The sequence below is a fragment of the Antechinus flavipes genome, chromosome 4 (genome assembly GCF_016432865.1).
Source record: "Antechinus flavipes isolate AdamAnt ecotype Samford, QLD, Australia chromosome 4, AdamAnt_v2, whole genome shotgun sequence".
Classification (NCBI taxonomy): Eukaryota; Metazoa; Chordata; class Mammalia; order Dasyuromorphia; family Dasyuridae; genus Antechinus; species Antechinus flavipes.
Window position 1 is genome coordinate 393,229,825 of NC_067401.1, and position 22,156 is coordinate 393,251,980.

General features: G+C 31.5%; 1 protein-coding gene across 1 annotated transcript in view; it reads left to right on the top strand.

Annotated features, from left to right (window-relative positions):
- The first annotated feature begins 1,656 nt into the window (after nucleotides 1–1,656).
- F13B (coagulation factor XIII B chain) overlaps nucleotides 1,657–22,156 on the top strand; it is a 36,899-nt gene continuing 16,399 nt past the window's right edge. Inside the window, exons 1-6 of the mRNA XM_051998717.1 lie at nucleotides 1,657–4,761; nucleotides 15,417–15,602; nucleotides 16,957–17,133; nucleotides 17,809–17,985; nucleotides 21,168–21,347; nucleotides 21,438–21,623. Coding sequence (XP_051854677.1) covers nucleotides 4,575–4,761; nucleotides 15,417–15,602; nucleotides 16,957–17,133; nucleotides 17,809–17,985; nucleotides 21,168–21,347; nucleotides 21,438–21,623 — 1,093 coding nt within the window. The 5' untranslated portion in view covers nucleotides 1,657–4,574. The remainder of the gene's footprint in view (nucleotides 4,762–15,416; nucleotides 15,603–16,956; nucleotides 17,134–17,808; nucleotides 17,986–21,167; nucleotides 21,348–21,437; nucleotides 21,624–22,156) is intronic.

A 22,156-nucleotide genomic window follows, 5' to 3' on the forward strand; every position in this document is an offset into this window, starting at 1 on the left:
TAACTTTTTTCCAGAGAAATTCTATATATGTTCATTAAGAAAAACTTCATTGTGCTTTCAGCATAGTTCATGGCTTTGTTAAACCAGTGAAGATGAGGCTAAAAGGATTGGCTTTTACCATGATACTGATTTTTTCAGGAGAACTCTTTGCAGAAGGTAAAATTATACCCTTTAAAAATATAAATCTAAAATATCTAACCTGTGTGTTTGTGTGCTCTTGTTGTCCTTTTGCCCTCTGAAAAACATTATTATGTTCTCTGTAAATATTATTTTCCTTGTTATTTAGCATAGATATTTTTCCTTGAATGAAATGGTAATTTTTCTTTACAAAAAATTACCTCATTAAAAAAAAATTTCAAAAGTTAGGAATAATAAAAGAATCAGACATTGAAATAGTTGACAATTTTTATAAGAAGTTGAATCTAATCCAAATACCATTTATAAAATTTCAGTATTTTGACCTTATAGTCTATATAACACAATAGATTAATATGACAAAAATGTCCAGAAGAATAGAAATGTTTAAATTGACCTAGCTTCACAACAACCTCAAAAAAGATGGTATTGCTAGTATTATCTTCTTTTAATAAAAGAAAAAACATGTTACTAAAGTTTGAGTAATTTGACTAAGATCACACAACTAATAAGTATTAGAGCTACCTCTTGTAACCAATTTGCATATTAATACTTTTATATATTTTGCCCTGTCATCCTTTTTATTTCCTTTTGTGCCTCATTCTTAGAAGTATCAATTCATGAGAGAGGAACTATAGATAGAAGCAGAGTTATATGGAAGAAATTGTTCTGTATACCAATTTGTGCAGTCCAATTCTACCACTTAACTTCCCCATGATGATTCTCTTTATTATTAGTTTCACATCTCATCCCTCAATTTATAATCTCTCCAATTCTTGTGGGTACCAACTACTCTTAGGAGCTTTCATTTCCAGTCTCTTGATGCAACAATTTTTTTCTATAGAGATAAAATTCTCTCAAAAATTGAGAAAGAAAATGTTTTACCAAACTCTTACTTATGAGACAAATATAATCCTAATGCATAAACCAGGGAAGGGTAGAGAAAAGAGAGAAAGACCAATATAGATTATAGATTATATTATTATAGACCAATATGATTAATAATAAATCCAGGCAAAAAGGGACTGCAACAATATATCTCCAAAACATCCATTATGATCAAGGTGGATCTATTATCCCTTATCTGTAGGGGAATAATATTTGGTTTTATATTTTTGTATTGGTTTTCTACCTTATCCTGGGTATCAAATTCTTATCCGAGATATTTGGTACAAAGGTGTTTTTTTTTTTTCTCAGTCAACTACTATTCTTTTTTATCTGAATAGCATTTTGCTCACACTAAAGTTTTTCAGTTTCATGTAATAAAAAATTATCTGTATTAGTCTTTGTAATTGCTTCCATTCTTTGTTTTGTTAAAAATACATCCTCATACAGAGCTGTGAAAAATATATGGCCTCTTTCCCTTCTGATTTTTTATGATAAGATCTTAAATATTTAGTCAGTTATTCATTTGCAATTTACTATGAAATATGCTGTAATTTGTTCATCTAAATCTAATTTTTGCTAAGCTGTTTTCCTATTCTTGCCACAATTCTTTATTTATTCCTTTGGAATTAAGGAGGGCATGTTCTTTTTCAAGATTTTTACTAAGTTGTTTTATTATCTTTTTTTAAACATCACCAAGATTTTCTCCAATCTCAATTCCACCATCTCTCCTTCTGAAATACTCCAAATAATTTAGAAAATGCAACAGATCAAATCCTGATGAGGAGATTTCAGAAAATTCACAATCATTTCTGCACAGAGAAGCACACAGTTCGGTGGACACTGGGGAAGGGGTGTATCCATTGTTCTGTAGAGCATTGCAATGAAGAGAGAGACAAGGCAATAAGAAAAGGGGAGGTCCTAGAGCCATACAGGGTCACATCATGTAGAGTACCAGAACAGATGTCAACTGAAAGCTTTTTCACTCACTATCCTGCCTCAGTTATAGATAGATCCAGGATAGACTGAGAAAAGATCTGTCCTCAAGGGTGAAGGGATAAGGGTATTCAGGAGTAAGAAGTGGTGGAGTGTAAGGCTGATTTTCATAATCTAGTGCTAATAGTGTGGTTTAGACCCTACAAGAAGAGTAGTGTCTCAGTTCCAGACCAGCCTGAAACATGTAAGGAATAACTATGGTAGGAATACCAGACCAAAAAGAAGCTTTACTTATGTCCAAGTAAGAATTCTCTAAAAATTAGAATGGATCAAATAGAAGTCAATGATCCCATGAGAAAACAAAAAAAAAAATTCAAAACAAAGTTAAGAGACTAAAAAGAAAATGTAAAACATCTTATAGCAAAACAACTGAGCTAGAAAATAAATCAAGGAGAAAATTTTAAAAAAAACTCTTAGACTGTTTGAATGCAATGACAAAACAAAACAAAAAAAAGGAAACTAAACACAATATTTCAAGAAATTTTAAAAGAAAATTATTCATATATTTTAGAATTTAAAGGCAAAGTGGAAGTAGAAAGCATCTACCAATCATTTCCTAAAAGAAACCCCCAAATAAAAATGTCAAGAAGCATTATAGGTAAAATCTAGTACTTCTAACCAAATTAAAAAATTCCAAGCAGTCATAAATAATTTAAGAATGAGTAGCCATGTCAACATCACACACAAGTTAGCAGTCACTTGTATTAAAGAAGGAGAGGCCTTAGAATATGATGTTCCAGAAAGGCAAAGGATATAAGTTTACTGCCAGGGATAACTTACTAGTAAAACAATATAATCCTTTTTGGGGAGATTATTTGTTCATTCATTTTTAGTTGTGCCTGATTCTTTGTGACCCCATTTTTATTATTTTTTTTGCTAGAATATTGGACTCGTTTGCCATTTCATTCTTTAGCTCATTTTATAATTGAGGAAATGAAGCAACAGGGTTAAGTAATTTGCCCAGGATTGCACAGCTAATAGGTGTATTGAAAATGCCTTCCTCTTTCCAAGTACAGTGCTCTATCCACTATATCATATAGCTGATGAATCTATAATTCATCATATAATTGCTGATGAAAATTCGAGAGCCTCATAGAAACTTTCAAATTTAAATACAGGAGTTAAGAAAAACATAAACAGATATATACATATGAATAATAAGGGACTAAACAAGAACAAAGTACTTACAATCTTATATGGAAACATACATGTTTCCCTATCATTGTCTGGAATGATAGAGAAAGATTAAATAGAAGGGCTGAGAATGGTTATGATATAGCTTAATGTTCTTAAGAGAAGAGTAGGAAAAGAGGAGAAAAGAACAATATAGAGATTGGGAACAAAGGAAAAGAAAGGTTAGGGAAATATGGAGATAGCTTTGAAAAACTTAGGCACTTGGCAAAATGTTTGTGGCAGCCCTGTTTGTAGTGGCTAGAAGCTGGAAAATGAAAGGATGCCCATCAATTGGAGAATGGTTGAATAAATTGTGGTATATGAATGTTATGGAATATTATTGTTCTGTAAGAAATGACCAGCAGGATGAATACAGAGAGGACTGGCGAGACTTACATGAACTGATGCTAAGTGAAACGAGCCAGAACCAGGAGATCATTATATACCTCAACAACGATACTGTTTGAGGATGTATTCTAATGGAAGTGGATCTCTTCAATAAAGAGAGCTTTAATTGATCAAAGATGGACAGAAGCAGCTACACCCAAAGAAAGAACACTGGGAAATGAATATAAACTGTTTGCATTTTTGTTTTTCTTCCCAGGTTATTTATACCTTCTGAATTCAATTCTCCCTGTGCAACAAGAAAACTGTTTGGTTCTGCACACATATATTGTATCTAGGATATACTGTAACCTATTCAACATGTAAAGGACTGCTTGCCATCTGGGGGAGGGAGTGGAGGGAGAAAGGGGAAAAATCGGAACAGAAGTGAATGCAAGGGATAATGCTGTTAAAAAATTACCCTGGCATGGGTTCTATCAATAAAAAGTTATTTAAAATAAATAAATAAATGAATAAATAAATTTAAAAAAAGAAAGAAAGAAAGAAAAACTTAGGCACTTGGGACAGCTGGATGGTGCAGTGGATAGAAGATCAGTCCTGGAGTCAGGAGGACCTCACTCAAATTTGGCCTCAGCTACTTGATGCTAACGGTGTGACGCCAGACAAGTCATTTAATATTGATTGTCTTACCATACACACAAAAAAAAGACTTAGGAACTTGAATCAATGTAATAATCAACCACAATTCTAAATGACAAATATTTAAATATGTTACCCCACCTCCAGAGATAGATGAAGTACTCAGTACAGATTGATACACACATACATTTTACACATATTTTTCTTTAGGTATAAGCAATGTTGAAATTTGTTTTGTTTGTTTATACATTCTCAATTGGGCAGAGGTTAGGGATGGTGTGGAATGGGAGGAAAAGAGAATTTTTGTTGATTAAAAATAAAATCTTATTAAAAAAACCCCAACAATATAAAAATAAAATCTTTCTCACTCACCTCCACTTTTTTTAGATATATCCTGTGAAATGCCTCATGTTGAAAATGGAAGGATTGCTGAATTTTACTATACTTTTAAAAATCATTACTTTCCAATGACCCTGGACAAAAAGCTTTCTTTTTTTTGCTTGGCTGGATATACAACTAAGACTGGGAAACAAGAAGATAAAACTACATGTACATCAGAAGGATGGTCTCCAAAGCCAGAGTGTTTCAGTAAGTCAGCTTTCATTTCTCAACAAAATGTTTTTGATTATGAATGCAATTAATTTGAATATGTCAGGGACAAAATAAAACTTTATGAATTGCTTAATTTAAAAAAGCATGTAGGATAGAAAATAGAATCTGGGCTTAGAGTTAGGAAGAGGTATCTTCATATACTTCCTCAGATACTCCTGTGAGATTATGAATTATAATACTTAATTCTCTAAGTGCTTCAAGCAATTCTCTAGGATTTATCTATCAAATCACAGATAAATTGCAGGGATTGAATTCTATATTGGTGGAAGAAGTGTCCACATCAGGATTTTCCCTCTAGAGAATAACTAATGGTCATAAAGCAAGTCTGAGGACTTGACACAAAAATAGATTGGCTATTGATAATTTAGATGTCTGCTTTCAAAAACTATAATCTATCAGTTGGGAAATGGTTCTTAAATCTCATAAATTTGAGTCAGTTCCCTATATCTCTCTAAATTGAGATATTATTGTCACAAAGATTCCCCTCCCTGCATTTATCTGTTCTCTTCTAATTTTAGATGCATTAAAAAAATCTTTTTTATTTTAATTGATGAAAATTATTCATTTTAGCTCTTGTGAACTTTTCTATTTCTTGTTTATTAATGAATGTATCCCCTATCTATTTATCTGACAAATGTAACTTTAATTTCTTTGTGAAGTCATATCTGGTGTTGTATCCATTTGGAACTTATCTTGGTATCAATATGGGATTCTGGTTTATAACTAACTAGTTTTTATCATATTGATGTCTAACTTTCTCTGTGGTTTTGGTAAAACAATTAGTCCAAACCCCCATTTCTGGGGTTTTTGGATTTATCAACACTACTACTGTGCTTAATTCTTTCTATGTACTATGTGCCTAATCTATCCCACTGTTCAGATTTTCTATTTTTTAACCAGTAAAAACTTAGCTTTTTTTTTTTGATGATTATGACTTTGTAGTATAATTTGAGATCCCATATTACTAGGCCCCTTCCTTCTACTTTTTTTTCATAAATTCTTTGATGTTCTTGGCTTTTGTTTCTCTAATTGCATTTTGATATTATTATTTTTTTAGTTCTATAAAATAAACTATGGTAGTTTGATATGTATAGACTCAACTAAATTAAAAGATGATACCATATTTATTAGACTGCCTAAACTTACCTATATTTTCTGTGATCATTTAAAATGGAATTTGTCTTTCCTTGCTGCATTATGTTAGTAACAGAAATGATGATGATTTCTATTGGTTTATTTTATATTCTGAAACTTTGCTGAAGTTAGGTTGTCTGATTTTGTTTCCTTTTTCTCCTATATTTATTACTTCAACTTCTTTTTATTGTTTGAGGGCTGAAGCTAATATTTTACAATTATGTTAAATATTAACGATGTTAATAAACATCTATTTTTACTCCTTTACAAAGGTCTTAGCTTATCTCCATTACAGGTAAAGACAACTTTAATTTTAGATACTTAATTACTTATCATTTTAAGGAAAGCTCCATTCATTAGCTTTCTAGTATCTTAGGAAAAAAAAAAAAAAACAGGAATGGATATCCCATTTTGTCAAGTTTTTTCTTCATTGATATAATTGTATGTTTTTTGTTGCTTTTATTATTAATTTTCTCAATTATTTTTAATTTTCTTGATATTGAATCAACTCTTAATTCCTGATATAAATCTTCCCTAATCATAGTATCTCTCACCTTGCTTCTATGTTGCTATATATTCCTTGATAATATTTTATTTAAATTTCTTTCATCAGTATTCATGAGGCATTAATCGAAGAACTGTAATTTAATGGTTTTATAAGGATTTTTTAGCTGCATGGCCAGTTCATTGATTTTCCTTTTCTTCTATCTATTAATAAAAATATTTTGAGATGTGAATTTCCCCCCCAAGCACTTTTTTGTTTGCATCCCAAAAGTTTAAGTATGTTGTTTCATTGGTTTTATTGCCTTTAATGAAATTATTGATTGTTTTTATAGTTTGTTCTTTGACATATCCTTTCTTTAGGATTAAAATATTTTGTTTCCAATTAATTTTTAATCTTTGTTTCAATGGCCCTTTATTGAATATAATATTTTATTTTATTGTAATTGGTTAAAAATGAATTTAGTAGTTCTGCTTTTCTGCATTTATCTGTGTGATTTTTATGCCCTAACACATAGTGAATTTTTGTGAAGGTTCTATATAAAGTTTAGTAATAGATATATTCCTTTCTAGTTCCATTTAATATTCTCTATAGGGTTTTTGTATATAATTTTCAAAAAATTCTATTCAGACTATTTATTTATTTATTTATTTGGGAGTATAAGGGAGGGTTAGAGAGAACTGATAGGAATAAACTAAGTTCCCCTAGTTTTACAATATGTTTCTTCTTATAAATATTTTTTTTTACAATATGTTTCTTCTTATAAATATTTTAGTTTTTCTTTTAATAATTTAAATGCTATATCATTTGGTGCATATATGTTAGTAGTGATATTAATTTATTAGCTATAGCTATTTATTATATAGCTATGAGATTATTAATTTTTTTCACTTGTGACCCCTTTTTGCTTAAGAAATTTTTAAGCAGCCCTAGGGATATAGGTATATATAATAAATATACAAATCAAACATTTACTGACAATAAATCATAAAGAAATTTTTTAAAAATAATTCTTTGGTATACATATTTTATCATTTACTAGAGATGAAAGCAAATTTGTATAATAATGAGGTGAGTATGCTTGTTTTATTTTTACATATAAATTAAATCTTGGAAGAATAGTGCTATCTTATTGGAAGAATTGCTATCTTTTGAATTTGTTTTAATATTTCTTGAAGTTTCATAAAAAAAATTGTTACTGTTACCAAATTTTTTGCAACCTTCACATTCACTTACATGACCCCACATGGGGTTGTGTCTCACAATTTAAGCAGCTTTGATCTGTAGTGCTTTTCAGGAAAATACAGCTTTTAATTAGGACTATTTTTGCTGTTGTTTTGCTGAGATCATATTTGCTACTACTGACTTTATTTTTACTTTAGTTGATTCATAATATATTCTTTTTAGCCCCTTATTTTAATTTTGCATATTTTTCTGTTTCAAGTATGTTTTTTATAAACAACATAGATTCTGGCTTGTAGTTCATTTTGCTACCCTATTCTATTTTATGGACGAGTATATACAGTCTACATTTACAGTTATGATGGTTAATTATGTGTTACCCTTAATTTCATTTTCTTATATTGTTTCTTTCTTTGTTTCCTGATCTCTCTTTAAAAGAGATTTTTTTTTTTGCTTCTGACTAATCTTTTCTTTGATGCACAATCCCTCCGATTTAACCATTCTTCCTTTCACTTAACACTTTTCCCTCCTTTATCCCAGTTTTCTGAAATGTATTTCTGAGCCCAATTGTGTGTCTATTTTTGTATTCTTCCCTCTTCTGACCAGTTAGGTGATGGTAAGATTCAAGTTTTGTCTGTACTCCCCACATCTTTTTTCTTATATAGACTTCGAATCACATATCTCATCTACGTAAAATAACTTTCACATTTTTCTTCTTCCTTCACCATCCTCCCAGTGTATTCTTCTTCCTCTACTTTTCCATCCTTTTTAAGATCATTAAAACATAATCAATCTTCAGTCCTCTATCTCATTAGACTTCATTTTTGACTACTAATAATGATAATTCTGAGGGAATATATATGCCATCTTTCCATATAAAAATGTAAAATATAACTTTGTTAAATCCCTTGTGTTAACTCACTTATAATTACTATTTTGATATTTTTCTTGAATCATGTATTTGAATATCAAAATTTCTACTTATTTTGGTCTTTAAAAAAAATCAGAAATGCTTAGATGTAGACTATTTCTTTAGAAATCTTACCCCACACACACACACATACCCCAATTCCCTTAAGATTATACTGTTTTGTTGCTAAGTTATTTTTGGCTGTACAAATGGGTCTTTGCCTTCTGGAATCCTATTCCAAGTTTTCTGCTTCTTTATTGTAGTGGTTGCTAACTCATAAGCTAATTGTGCTTCCTTAGTAATTCATTCTTTCTTTTCTGGCTTTTTTCAATATTTTCCTTTGGTATAGAAATTCTGGATTTTGGCAGTAATGTTCCTGAAAACTTACATTTATGGGTTTCCTTCAGAAGGTGATGAGTGGATCATTTCAATTTCTAGTTTTCTCTCTGAGATCTGGGCAATTTTCTTCTATGACTTTTTTGAAATATGATATACAGACTCTTTTTTTGATCATGGCTTTTAAGTAGTACAGTGATTCTTAAGTTTGCTCTCATTAATCTTGATTTCCAGGTGTGTTTTTGCTGGGAGATACTTCACCTTTCTTCTATTTCTTGCTATCTTTTGAATTTGTTTTAATATTTCTTGAAGTTTCATTAAAAAACTTTCATAAAAGTTTCATTAGTTTTTATTTGGTTGATATAATTTTCGGGGAAAGCTTTGTACTTCTTGTGTCAAACTGTTAATTCTCTTCTATCATTATTCCCTTTCTCTATATTCTTCCCTTCCCTTCCCTCTCCTCCTCTCTCCCCCCCCCCCCATTTTTTCCTTAACTTCCGTCATTTGGCTTTAAAAAAATCACTTTTTATCCCTCCTTTTTAAACTCTTGCTTTTACTATTTGGAGAATTCTGTTTGGACTTCTGTCCAAATTGTGTTTTCCTTAGAAATTTTTGTTGTAGATGTTTTTGCATTATTCTCTTCTGGATTTGTGTCTTGAGTTTCCTTGTCACCTCTTACTGGTGGAATTACTTTTGTGATTGCTTATTTTTCCAGACTATTTCTGGACTTTAGACTTTATGCTAGTGCTGATTTCTGTACATTTCTGGGAGGAAAATCTATTCTAATCTTTCCTTTGCATCTTTTCACTGCTTTCCCAGCTTGGGCTTACGTGTAAGCTATGTTCCCAAATGATATGATTCATGGACACTATTCACTGACTTACTGGTTTGAGTCTGGCAAATTCTTGATGTAGAGTTGAATCTATTGCCTTGTCCTTGTTTGCTATTGGATTCAGAAAATTGCTATTGGATTCAATCACTGTTATCCTGGTAGAAAGTGCTACAGGTTTAGAATGACCTTTTGTTTGTTTGTTTTAATAAGTAGTATTTTATTTTTTTCAATTACATATAAAGACAGTTTTCAACATTCAATTTTTATAAGATTTTGAGTTCTAAATTTTTTTCCTTCCTTTCTATTCCCTCTTCCCAAGAGGGTAAGCAGTCTGATGATCAGCATTTTTTAAAAAATATGACTATAGATAGATTAAATTTATTTATCTGAAAATTGTCATTTATATCTTTGGGCCATTTAGCAACTGGAGAATGACTTGTACTTTTATAAATTTGATTCAGTTCTATATATATTTGATAAATGAAGCCTTTATCATAGACGTTTCCTATAAAAATTTCTCAGCTTTCTGCTTTCCTTCTGATTTTGATTGCATTGGTTTTGTTTTTGAAAAGCTTTTTAAATTTACTGTAATCACAATTATTCATTTTGCATTCATTTTTATTTGCTCCCTATCTCTTGTGTGATCATAAAGTCTTCCCTTCTTCATAGACAGATAAATTATGTCTTGCTCTCCTATTTTGCTCATGGTATTTCTATGTCTAAATCTTGTACCCGTAATCTTGTACCATGTGATAATGGGCACTCTTGTTTCATCCCTGATCATATTGGAATGTTTATTTCCATTACAGATTATGCTTAATGATGCTATTAGATAGATACTGTCTATCATTTTAAGGAAAGTCCCACTTATTTCTGTGCTATGTAGTATTTTTAGTAGAAATGATTGCTGTATTTTGTCAAAAGCTCTTTTCTGCATCTATTGAGATAATCATATGATCTCTGTTTTTTTTTTATTGATATGGTCAGTTATGCTAATAGTTATTTTCTTAAGCCAGCCCTGCATTCCTGGCATAAATCTCATTTGGTCATATTGCATTATCTTGGTGATAAATCCCTATAATCTCTTTCTAATATTTTATTCAAAATTTTTGCATCAATATTAATTAGGGAAATTGGTCTATGATTTTCTTTCTCTGTTTTGACTCTTCCTGATTTAGGTATGTATCAGTACTATATTTGTGTCATAATTTAGTAGGACTCCTTTTTCCAGGTATTTATATTGTATCAGAATTAATTGATGCTTAAATGTTTGGTAGAATTAACTTGTAAATCCATCTGGTTCCGGAAATTTATTCTTAGGGAGTTCATTGATGGCATGTTCAATTTGTTTTTCTAAAATGGGATTATTTAAGTATTTTATTTTCTCTTCTATTAATTTGGGTAATTTACATTTTTGTAAATATTCATCCACTTAACTTATATTGTCAGATTTATTTGCAAATAGTTGAGTAAAATAGCTCCTCCTAATTATTGCTTTAATTTCCTCTTCATTAGTGGTGAATTCACCTTTTAAATTTTTATTCAGGTAATTTTTTGGGGATACATTAATCAAAGGTTGTTTTGTTTTATTGTTCTTAGGTTAATAGTTGTTTTATTTTCAGTTTTTAAAATTTCTCACTTGTTATAATGTCTAATTTGGCATTTAATTAGGGAGTTTTAATTTGTTCTTTTACTAGCTTTTTTAGTTGCATACCCAATTCATTGATCTGCTCTTTCTCTATTTTATTCATGTAACAATTTAGAGAGATAAAAACTCCCCTAAATAATCCATAAATTTTGGTATGTTGTCTCATTATTGTTATTCTTTTTGATGTAATTATGTATTCAGTGTTTCTATGATTTATTGTTTGACCTACTCATTTTTTAGTATCATGTTATGTAGTTTCCAACTAATTTTTAATATATTTTTCCATGGCCCTGTACTGCACATAATTTTTATTGCTCATGATCTGAAAATAATGCATTTAATATTTCTGCCTTTCTTTATTTGATTTTGGGACTTTTAAGCCCTAATGGAAGGTCAGTTTTTGTGTAAGTGCCATCTATCACTGAGAAAAAAGATATATTCTTTTCTAATTCCATTCAGTTTTTTCAGAAGTCTACCATATCTAACCTTTCTAAAATTCTGTTCAACTTCTTAATTTCTCTCTTGTTTATTTTTAATTCATTTAGTTCTGAGAGGGGGAGCTTGAGGTCATCCACTAATATAGTTTTGCTGTCTATTTCTGTAATTCACTTAATTTCTCCTCTAAGAATCTAAATTTTATAGTACTTGATGCATATATGTTTAGTATTGATATTAATTTATTATTTCTGATACCTTTGAGCAAGTTTTAGTTTCCTTCCTTATATCTTTTAATTAATTCTATTTTTGCTTTTTCTGAGATCAGGATTGATACCCCTGATTTTTTAAAACTTCAGCTAAAGCTCAATATATTCTGCTCTAGTCTTTTATCATTACTCTCTGTGCTTCTCTGCTTCAAATGTTTCTTGTAAATAATGTATTGTAGTGTTCTAGTTCCGCGCCCCCCCCCCCCAATTCTGCCATCCACTTCTGCTTTATAGGAGAGTTCATCCCATTCACATTCAATTATAATTCTATTCTCCATTCTATTTTCCTCTTGTTTGTACTTTTTTGTCTCTCCTTTCACTCTGTCATTCCACATCATTGTTTTGCTTCTGACTCTCATTTCCCTCAATTTGTATTCCCTTCTATCAGCTTGCCTTTCCCCTTTCTTTTCTCCCTTCCCTTCCTACTCCCCTATAAGCCAAGATAAGATTTCTTCATCTAAATGTGTATGTTGTCCCCTTTTGAGCTAAATTCAATAAGAATAACGTTCAAACAATGCTTGCTCTCTATCTTCTTTTCCCCCACAGTAGGAGTATTTCATGCTTCTTCATGTGATATAATTACCCATTTTGATTTACCTTTTCTTTTTCTCTCAGTACAATAATTTTTGAACTCCTTAATTTTTTTAATGTCATATCAAAATCAACTTATACACATACCCTCTGTCTATATATGTTCCTTCTTAACTATCCTAATACAAATATTGTTCTTAAGAGTTACATGCATCATCTTCCCATGTAGTATGTAGACAGTTTAACCTTATTGAATACCTTTTGTTTTTTTACAAATCTTTTTTATGCTTCTCTTGAGTCTTGTTTTGAATATAGAATTTTCTGTTTAGCTCTGTACTTTTTGATCAGAAAAATTTCAAAGTCCCCTTTCATTGAATGACTATTTTTTCCCATGCTCAATGTTACTGGGATAGTTGATTATTGGTTATAATCCAAGATCACTGCTTTCCAGAATATCTTATTCCAAGCCCTTCAATCCTTTAAGTTCTAAGTAATCCTCACTTTGGCTCCTTGATATTTGAATTATTTCTTTCTGGTTGCTTGCAGTCTGTTTTCCTTGATGTTCTGGAATTTGGCTAAAATATTCCTTGGAGTTTTCATTTTGAATTTCTTTCAAGAGGAGATTAGTAGATTCTTTCAGCTACTATTTTGCTCTCAGTTTTAGGATATTTGGTCAATTTTTCTTGATAATTTCTTGAAAGATGCTGTCCAGGCACTTTTTTGGATCATGGCTTTCAGGTAGTCCTTTAATTCTTAGATTGTCTCTCCTGAATGTATTTTCCAGGTCAGTGGTTTTTCCAATGAGGTATTTACATTTTCTTCTATTTTTTGTTATTTTGATTTTGTTTGATTGATTTTTGTTGTCTGATAAATTTGTTAGCTTTCTCTTGCTCATTTCTAATTTGTAAGAAATTATTTTCTTCAGTTAACTCTTGTACCTCCTTTTCCATTTGGCCAATTCTACTTTTAAAGAAGTTATTTTCTTCAACTGATTTTTTTTCATTTGACCAGTTTAATTTTTAAGTTGTTTTCTTCAGTCAATGTTTGTGGTTCCTTTTTAAAGATGTTGACTCTTTTCCCCCACAATTCTCTTACATAATTCTCATTTCTCCCCAATTTTTCTTTTACTGTTCTTACTTGATTATTAAAATCTTTTTTGAACTTTTAAAATTTGTATTCCCTTCTGAGACTTTGCGTGTGGATATTTTAACATTGTTATCCTCTTTTGTGTTTATATTTTAATTTTCCACGTTGCCAGAGTAGTTTTCTACAATCAGAACTCTTTTTTGGGGGACATGTGTGTTTATTTTAAAATTGAACTTTGTTCCTGGGATACAGGGAGCATTGGTTGAAGTTTCTTGTAATGGAAACTAGGGACTTGATCACTGACTTTGTGCCTTGCAGCATCTGGAACTGACCAGTTGCCCCCTATGCTAGGGTAGTCTCAATTGTCATTTAAAAGATGAATGATCCTTTTCCACTCCGTAACAGGGGCCCTCAGTCTTCACTTGAAGACCTTAAAAAATAGCAGACTCTTCTCTGGAGACAGTCAAACCTGGTCTAATTTTGCCTGTTGTGCCCTGTGTTCCAGGGCTGGAAGTTTGCCTCCTAGGCTGGGACTGGAGGTTTCACCGCTGGTTTGCTATGTGGGGCTTCATGATTACCATTCTCTTCTATAGTTAAGAGCCTTCCTCCTGACTTGCCTAGACACCACTTGAGATGGCTATGTCCCCCTTTTATCCAAGTGAGACAGAACTTTCTTGAAGCCCTTCTAAGTTATTTTGGCCTAGAAAATTGTTTCCCTCCATCTTTTTGTGGATTCTGTCGCTCTTAAATTCTCTTGGAGGCTTAATTTAACATTGTTTCCAAGGGAAACTGGAGAGAATTAAGGTAACTTTCTAGCTCCTCTCTGCTATCTTAGCTCTGTCCTTTAGGCTCCCCTTTGTTCTAAAACTCTTGCCCTAGTTATTCCACTGTAGACTTCAGTTTGGGCTGGAGGCTAGAATGGAGTCCCCACTCCATTCCTGGGATCAGAATTATCCATTCATTGGTTGGTTGTACTGCAACTAATTCTCTCTGCTAAGTGCAAATTCCCTTTTACTGTCCCCAGTCCAATTCAGAACTGAGTAGTGGATATTTCTGCCAGATGGCATCTGTTCTGCATCTGTACTATTTTAGAGAACTACTCCATCCACCCAGTATCTCTTTCAGCCTTTGTCCTTCTTGTCCTAGTACATAATCTTGGTTCTCTGTCAAGTCTTTAGCCACTGGATTGCTTTACAAGCCATGTACTCTTTTCTGGACAGATTCTGTCCTCAGAATATACCTACCTCTCTGTTTGTCCTCCTAATCTGACCTGGGCTAGAAAAATGAGTCTTTATGACTTCCTAGATTTCTCAATGAGAATTTGTTCTAGTGCATTTTCTAGATATTTGTGAAGGAGATTTGGTGGGAAGCTAGGATATACTCCTTTCTGATATTCTTACATCATGATTCTGTTTGATACAATATTTTGTAACACCATATTTGATAAAGATAGTTGATTTATTCATCTTTAGTGACATGGAAGAAAGAAGTTTGGATTTGTATGTATAGAGACAGGAAATGCAAAATTTTAAAATTAAAAGCATCTTTGCATGTCCTATTGTTTTTTAAAATTATTTTATCTGGAAAAGTTATTCTAACTTCTTAGAATCTAGAGTTTTTCAAAATTTAATGAGAGCCTAAGAAATTTAAACAATTAAATTCAAATACAATTTAATTTCCCTCCACTTCCTTAAATTCATCATTTATGTGCAAAAGAGCTTAATTGCATTATTAAAACTGAGGTAAAATATTTCTTTTTACTACAGAAAAATGTAACAAACCAGTCTTGCATAATGGCTTCTTTTCTAATCAGAAGATGTTATACAAAATTCAAGAAACTCTTCATTACAGATGTACTTCAGGATATAAAACTACTGGAGGAAAGAATGAAGAAGTGATACAATGTCTTTCCCAGGGATGGTCTTCTCAACCAAGTTGTAACAAGGAACTTGGTATATGCTTCTGAATTCCTTCTGATATGTCTAGATAAGTTCCTTTACTGTTATTACTTTTTTTTGGAAGGGGTGTGTGTGTGTATGTGTGTGTGTGTATGCATGTGTTTATAGGTAAAGTACAATCTTCCCCTGAGACTAAAGCTATTGAAAATTAAGGAATATTATGAAGACTTTTATTGAAGAGACAGGCATTCAGATGAAAAAAACAAAGGTTAAAGAATTACTTTGGGGATCATTTAAATGTTGGATAAATATTTTAACCTCTCCATTACTCTGACAGCATGATAACAGTAACAAAACAGTGAACTTAAAGTCAAAAGATCTGAGTTTAAATCTTGGCCTTTCTCCTTACTACTTGCATGATCTTTGTAAAATGTGGGAGCTGACCTAGGTGGTCACCATGGTCTGTTTAAAATAGAAATCTTATTATCCCATACCTTTACATATAAGAAGGGCAGCAATTTATTTGATAGCCCCCAATCTTCCAAAATATAGCTTCATGTTAAAAGAGAACACCTTTTTTTTTAATCTATATGGATTTATAATTGATACATTTTAAGTCTATGGAAGGTGTACAATAGTAATAGCAGCTATAAGATTCAAACTGATAGCCCTTGATTACAAGTCAAATGATTTTTTAAAAATTATTGTGAGTCTCAATTGAGTTGGAAGGAGAGCAAAGAAAAATAATTTTAAGATGTAGTATACTTTGGGAAGAGAATAGTATGGCCTCTGTGCATACTGCAGCTTTTTGGAGCCACAGGTAAAAGATGGATGACACGAGGACAACAAAGATGGATGAGTGGCCCTTAAAAGGGCTAATACTAGAGGTCTAGTCCTTAGAGCTTGGTCAGACGTTGAAGATGCCAAGATTATCCTAGGCCATACCTCGTCTTGACTTTTGTCTTGCTATTGAACCTTGATTACTCTGGAAGACAGAGGCTGATGACTGTGCAACTCTACTTCACTTAAATCTAACTCATATGTAAGTCAAGATATCACCAAGTGATGTCATTAGTCCTCTTTGAAAATGAAAAATGAGTAACAACAAGAATAGGATGAAGTGGAGCAGTAGAAAGTAGTCATGCTCAAGTGAGTGGATGAAAGAATGAAGAAAGAGAGAGTAATGAATGTCAAAGATTTACATCAAGTGCTTAGAAATGTTTCTAAGCTTACCCTGGCCAAATATTATTCAATATCAGTAGTCCAGGATTTTGAGATTTCTTAGTATTCTACATTAAGTGATAATAGATTTGAAGGTTTTATGTATATGTGTCTGTTTGGTGGTGGTAGTTTGTTTTTCCAGAAAGTGACCTCAACATGAAATTTTTTGGGAAAATATTTTTATTAGAAACCTGCATGGTCCCTGAGTTATATAATGGGAATTACTCCACCATCCAGAAGATCTTCAGAATAAAAGAGAAACTGCAATATATGTGTGATGATGGATACTTTACTCCTGGGGGAAAGAGATTTGAAGAGGCAGAATGTCATCCATATGGATGGTCTCTCACTCCAAAATGTACCAGTAGGTGATAGCTTTGAAAAAATTTCCTTCTGTTAAAAATTTTTTCCCTTTGTTCTCTTTCATTTTATATAATCTATCTTATTGATACATACTATATTTCATAGGCTTTGCTTTGTTTTTAGCTAATGATAGTGAAAAGATATGGACTTCAAAAATTTAATAGAGGCAGCTAGATGGCACAATGGATAGAACACCAGACCTGAAGTCAGGAGGACTTGAGTTCAAATCTGACCTCAGACACTTAATACTTCCTAGCTATGTGATCCTGAGCAAGTCACTTAACCCCAATTGTCTCAGCAAAAAATATTGATACAGTTATGAGGGGAGACCTTTAAATTCTATTTTAAAAGTTACATTAAGGAACCTAGTTGTGTCATCTTTAATAGAAGCATTTTTGGACATCATCAAGTTTCATTTTTTTTAAATTTTAAAATCCTTGAATGATTATTATGTTATCATTTAGAAATAGACAGTAAATACTTATTAAGTGTTTAGTATGTATCAGACAATGCTAAGAGATAGTGATACAAAAAAAGGCAAAAGACTATTCCAGGTTTCAAGGGACTCACAGTCTAATGGGGAAAACAATATCTGAACAATAACATATGTAAACATTAAGTGAATTTTCTTTGTTGCTGACATTAACTTCTTGATATTTTCATTCATTGTTTTCAGAATTAACCTGCTCTCCTTTAAGAGTAATAAAAAATGGACACTTTGATCCTGTGAAGAAAGCCTATGAAGAGGGAGATGTAGTTCAGTTTTTCTGCCTTAGCAATTACTATCTCAGTGGGTCAGATTTAATTCAATGCTATCATTTTGGATGGTACCCAGAACCTCCAGTGTGTGAAGGTAATTTTGGTTTTTTACTTAATATTCATAAACATTAAAATAAAATTTATCAATTTGAATCTGTAGGAGCTTTCCGAACTCTGAAATAAATCTTTAATGATTTCTAAATTTTGATTTAGTAATGTAAAATTATAAATGTTTACAAACACTCATACATGATATATAGTAACTTTACATATACATCACATATGTTAAATAATAACATATATCATATAAACACATATATACACATATACATACATATATATGTATCATTTCATTTCATTTCTAATAAGTACATCTATCTGCCACTATCCTTTCTGCAATTTGTAATCCTAGTTGTCTGAGACACTGACACTTAAGATGATTTGTCTAGGATCACAAAATCAGTATATGTTGGAAACAAGGCTTGAATCCATATCTTCCTAACTCTGAGCCAAGCTCTTTATCCATGCTGCTTTTCTAAATGTTTTGATAGAATCTTAAAATAATGAACTCTTAATAATTGCAAGAAAGTATAAACCAAGAGATCTCAAAATAATGTGGTAGATTGGTGTTGACAGCAACATTTAGCATTGCATCTTGAGTGCTAGACTTTTTTACTGCTGTACATAACACCTGAATGATTATTTTTAAATGGCTTGGTTCTTAAATCATGTTTATGGTCAAATTCAGTTGTTTCCTTTATGAGGAAATACTGTGTTTTTGAGCCACTAAAAGCTGACAGTTTCTAAGATACCAAACTGCAACTGACATCTTGGCAACTTTTATCCTTTGCTTTGAATTCTGTATTGTGGAATTAAGTATAGTAAATCTCTCTTCCTTGTGGCATTTCTTCAGATACTTAAATACAGTTATTATGACCCTCTTGAGTCCTCTCTCATTTAATCATTAATTTAAAACCTTCACCATTTTGGTGATCTTTCTTAATCTGTGGTACTTAGTTTAGATGTAACCTAACCACAAAATGGACCATTTCATTGTAGAAAGTTATTTTTATTTATTTATTTTTCGTGATCTTCCACCTATTAGTCCTCCCCTCTAGCACCACAAAGAATAAGTTGTAGGCTTGTTTTACATTGTATTTCTTCCAAATTTTGAAGATAGTTCTCTTTTCTCTCCTTTAATTTACTTTTTCTAGACTAAATATTGAGTTCTTCCAGTCATTTTTGCCCTGGAACCATGTATACAAGTGTAGGGCATAGACCTAAATTATGGAATTGATAGCTTTATGTAACAAAGAATTACAATTTTTACTTAAAAATTTAATACTGCAGAAGTAGAAATCACTTTTGCTTTCATATATATGTATTTGATATTGAATTTATGCTACAAACATTAATTTAACTTTAATCATCATTGAAAAGGCAAAAATTAGTCTTTGTTTTCAGCCTTGAAGAAGATTGTAATAACCTGTATAAATCTTTTATTTATTTATTTTCCATTTATTCATCTCTTATTTATTTACTTACCATTTTATTAATTTTTAAATTATTTATTTTATATTCCTGATTAGGATGAAAAATAATGTATTATAACCTTATGGCAAAAAGTATTATGCCCCAGTGATTTACTTTGTTGTCTTCTAAGTAGATATTTTTTTTTCTTGAATATAGATTCACTTAAAGTTTGTTCCAACTCTCCAAACCAATGGTCTTGCCTATTATGTATCATAATAAGAGTTGCATAATGGTATGATTTTTTTTGGGAGAGAATTGTTGGAATAGGAAACTGTCATTTTCTCTATCCATGTAGACTTTCAACTGTAGCTTTTTTTTTTTTTTTAAAGCATGGATTGTTAACCTGGAGTCTGTTAATCTATTTTATAAATATTTTATTTATTTCCTTTTTAATCAAATGCATTGTATTTTAGGCATTTAATAATATTATTATGAAGATTCCCTAGGCCTTATTAGGTGGCCAAAAAGGCACAAAAAATAAGTTCTTCTCTTTTAGAAAATGTTTGAGAACACTAAAATTTGGTGACTTACAGGCTAACAATGCTATTATGTAAGAGATGTGAGATTTAATCACATCTCTTACAGCCTCCAAAATCATTCCTCTTTCCACTAGCAATTTTAGCTCATAATAATAATAATAACTCACATTTGTTTGTTAAACAAGTAAGAATTTATTAATCCCTACAATATACCAGACAATGTGCTAGACATACAAAACAGAAGTCTCTGCCCTCACATAATTTACATACCATTCTCTTTTGCAATGTAATTTCCACAAGGACATGTGGGCATATACACACATACACATGCGTAGACACAGTTGCATATAAAACATACGTGTGTATATAATAACATATATACATTTACATAAACACATATATTCTTGTTTATATACAAAAATATAGTATTGTGATGTGGTAATCAGGATTTTTCAACCCTTCCTATTACTATCACTCTAATTTTGAATCATTACTCAGATGTATTTTCTGGTCTAAACACTCTACTTCCATTCTGGAAACTAATATCAAAAGATCTGTAATTCTCATTATCTTTTTTTCAGCTCTGAGAATCTAGTCAGAGAAAGTGTTCTGGAAAAATACTTTATTGTAAGGTTTATTTTAATGACTTCTGAAAGTTAGTTCTCTCTCAGCTGCTTCTTCCCAATTTTATTTTCAGCAAGCACATTCCAACAATAAAATAACAATAGTTAACTGTTTATAAAGACAAAGTAGACATTTAAAACAAAAAAAGATAAATAGACTTTCCTCTTGCCCAGAGGTTCCTAAAAAGAGAATCAAGGGGAGAAAGATCTAGTATTATTGCTTTGGGACAATGATATAGTTTTTAGGGGTTTCAATGACAGAATTTCTCAAGCCTCCCTGCAAGAATCTTGGACTATGGCTTTGTGTCAGCATTGGATCTACATTCCCAGGTTCAAGAGTCTTTCTACAGCTCCTCTTTCTCTTGTTTCTTTCTCTTCTACTGGTCCTATCAGTAGTTGAATACATCTGAGTCTGTCTCCTGAATAAAGGAACTGACTTTTAAACTACTTTCCTTACAATTACTTGAAGTGCAAAAAATCATTACCCATATTTTTTAATATGAGGAAACTGAGACTTGTAGAGGTTAAGTGACTTAATCAGAGTCTCACAGCAGCTGGTACCAATTTTTCTGATTGTAGTAGAATTCCCCTTCCCCCCACCATGTCTTATATAACTAAATGTACAAGTTTCTTTTCTTAAGAAAGAAGAAATAGATGTCCTCCGCCACCATTGCCCCCAAATGCCAAAATGCAAACTCATTCCAATACCTTCCGGCATGGAAAAGTAATTCACATAGAGTGTGAGCTTAACTTTCTAATGGAAGGATCAGAAGAAATACGCTGTGAAAATGGGAAATGGACAGCGCCTCCAAATTGCATTGGTTCGTAATAATCAGTCAAGATTTGACCAGAACATCTTTCACATAAGTAGAGTCTTTTCTCTTTTATTTGTGGGGATTTTTTTCCCTTAGAAATAAAGGATAAAATACAATGTGGGGAACCACCTACCATCATGAATGGTACAGCAAATCTTCTTTCTAAGATTTATTACAATGGGGATAAAGTGACATATACTTGTGAAAATGGCTACCATCTGAAGGAATCTGATGAGATAATTTGTAAAAATGGAAAATGGACTCTACCTCCCAAATGTGTTGGTAAGTATGTTATATTCAGGATAGATGTTATGGTTGATTAGATCAATATGCCTTCTGGTTTAGCAAATTTAGTTATGTACCTCTAGCAAGCACGTATTGGTTGAATTAGTTATGAATAATTTACTGTCCTACCAACTCTTATACTTGGGATACTACTCTTCACATTATGCTAAGACTAGAAGTAATACTGTGGTTTATGAACAACAGGAAACAATAGATTGAAAGAGGACATTTGACTAGGATTGTTCTTGTGATCAATGTAATTGATAGTTTTCCTTACTGAAACAAATTTTAATTCAAGATACTCCTAGAGCAGGGCTTTTTTATATCAATAGACAAAGTTTTTCAATAATATTCTCTATAATCAGAAATCCAAATGTGAATTTCATGAATTTTTTCATATTTATCTGTTTATAGTGAAATCTAGCACAGTGTACCATTCATCTTAAAGTGACTTAATAAAGACCTGTTGAGTTGCATTGAATGGAATGGTGAAATATTTATTTAAATGTTACCTATTTAAATATAGATTT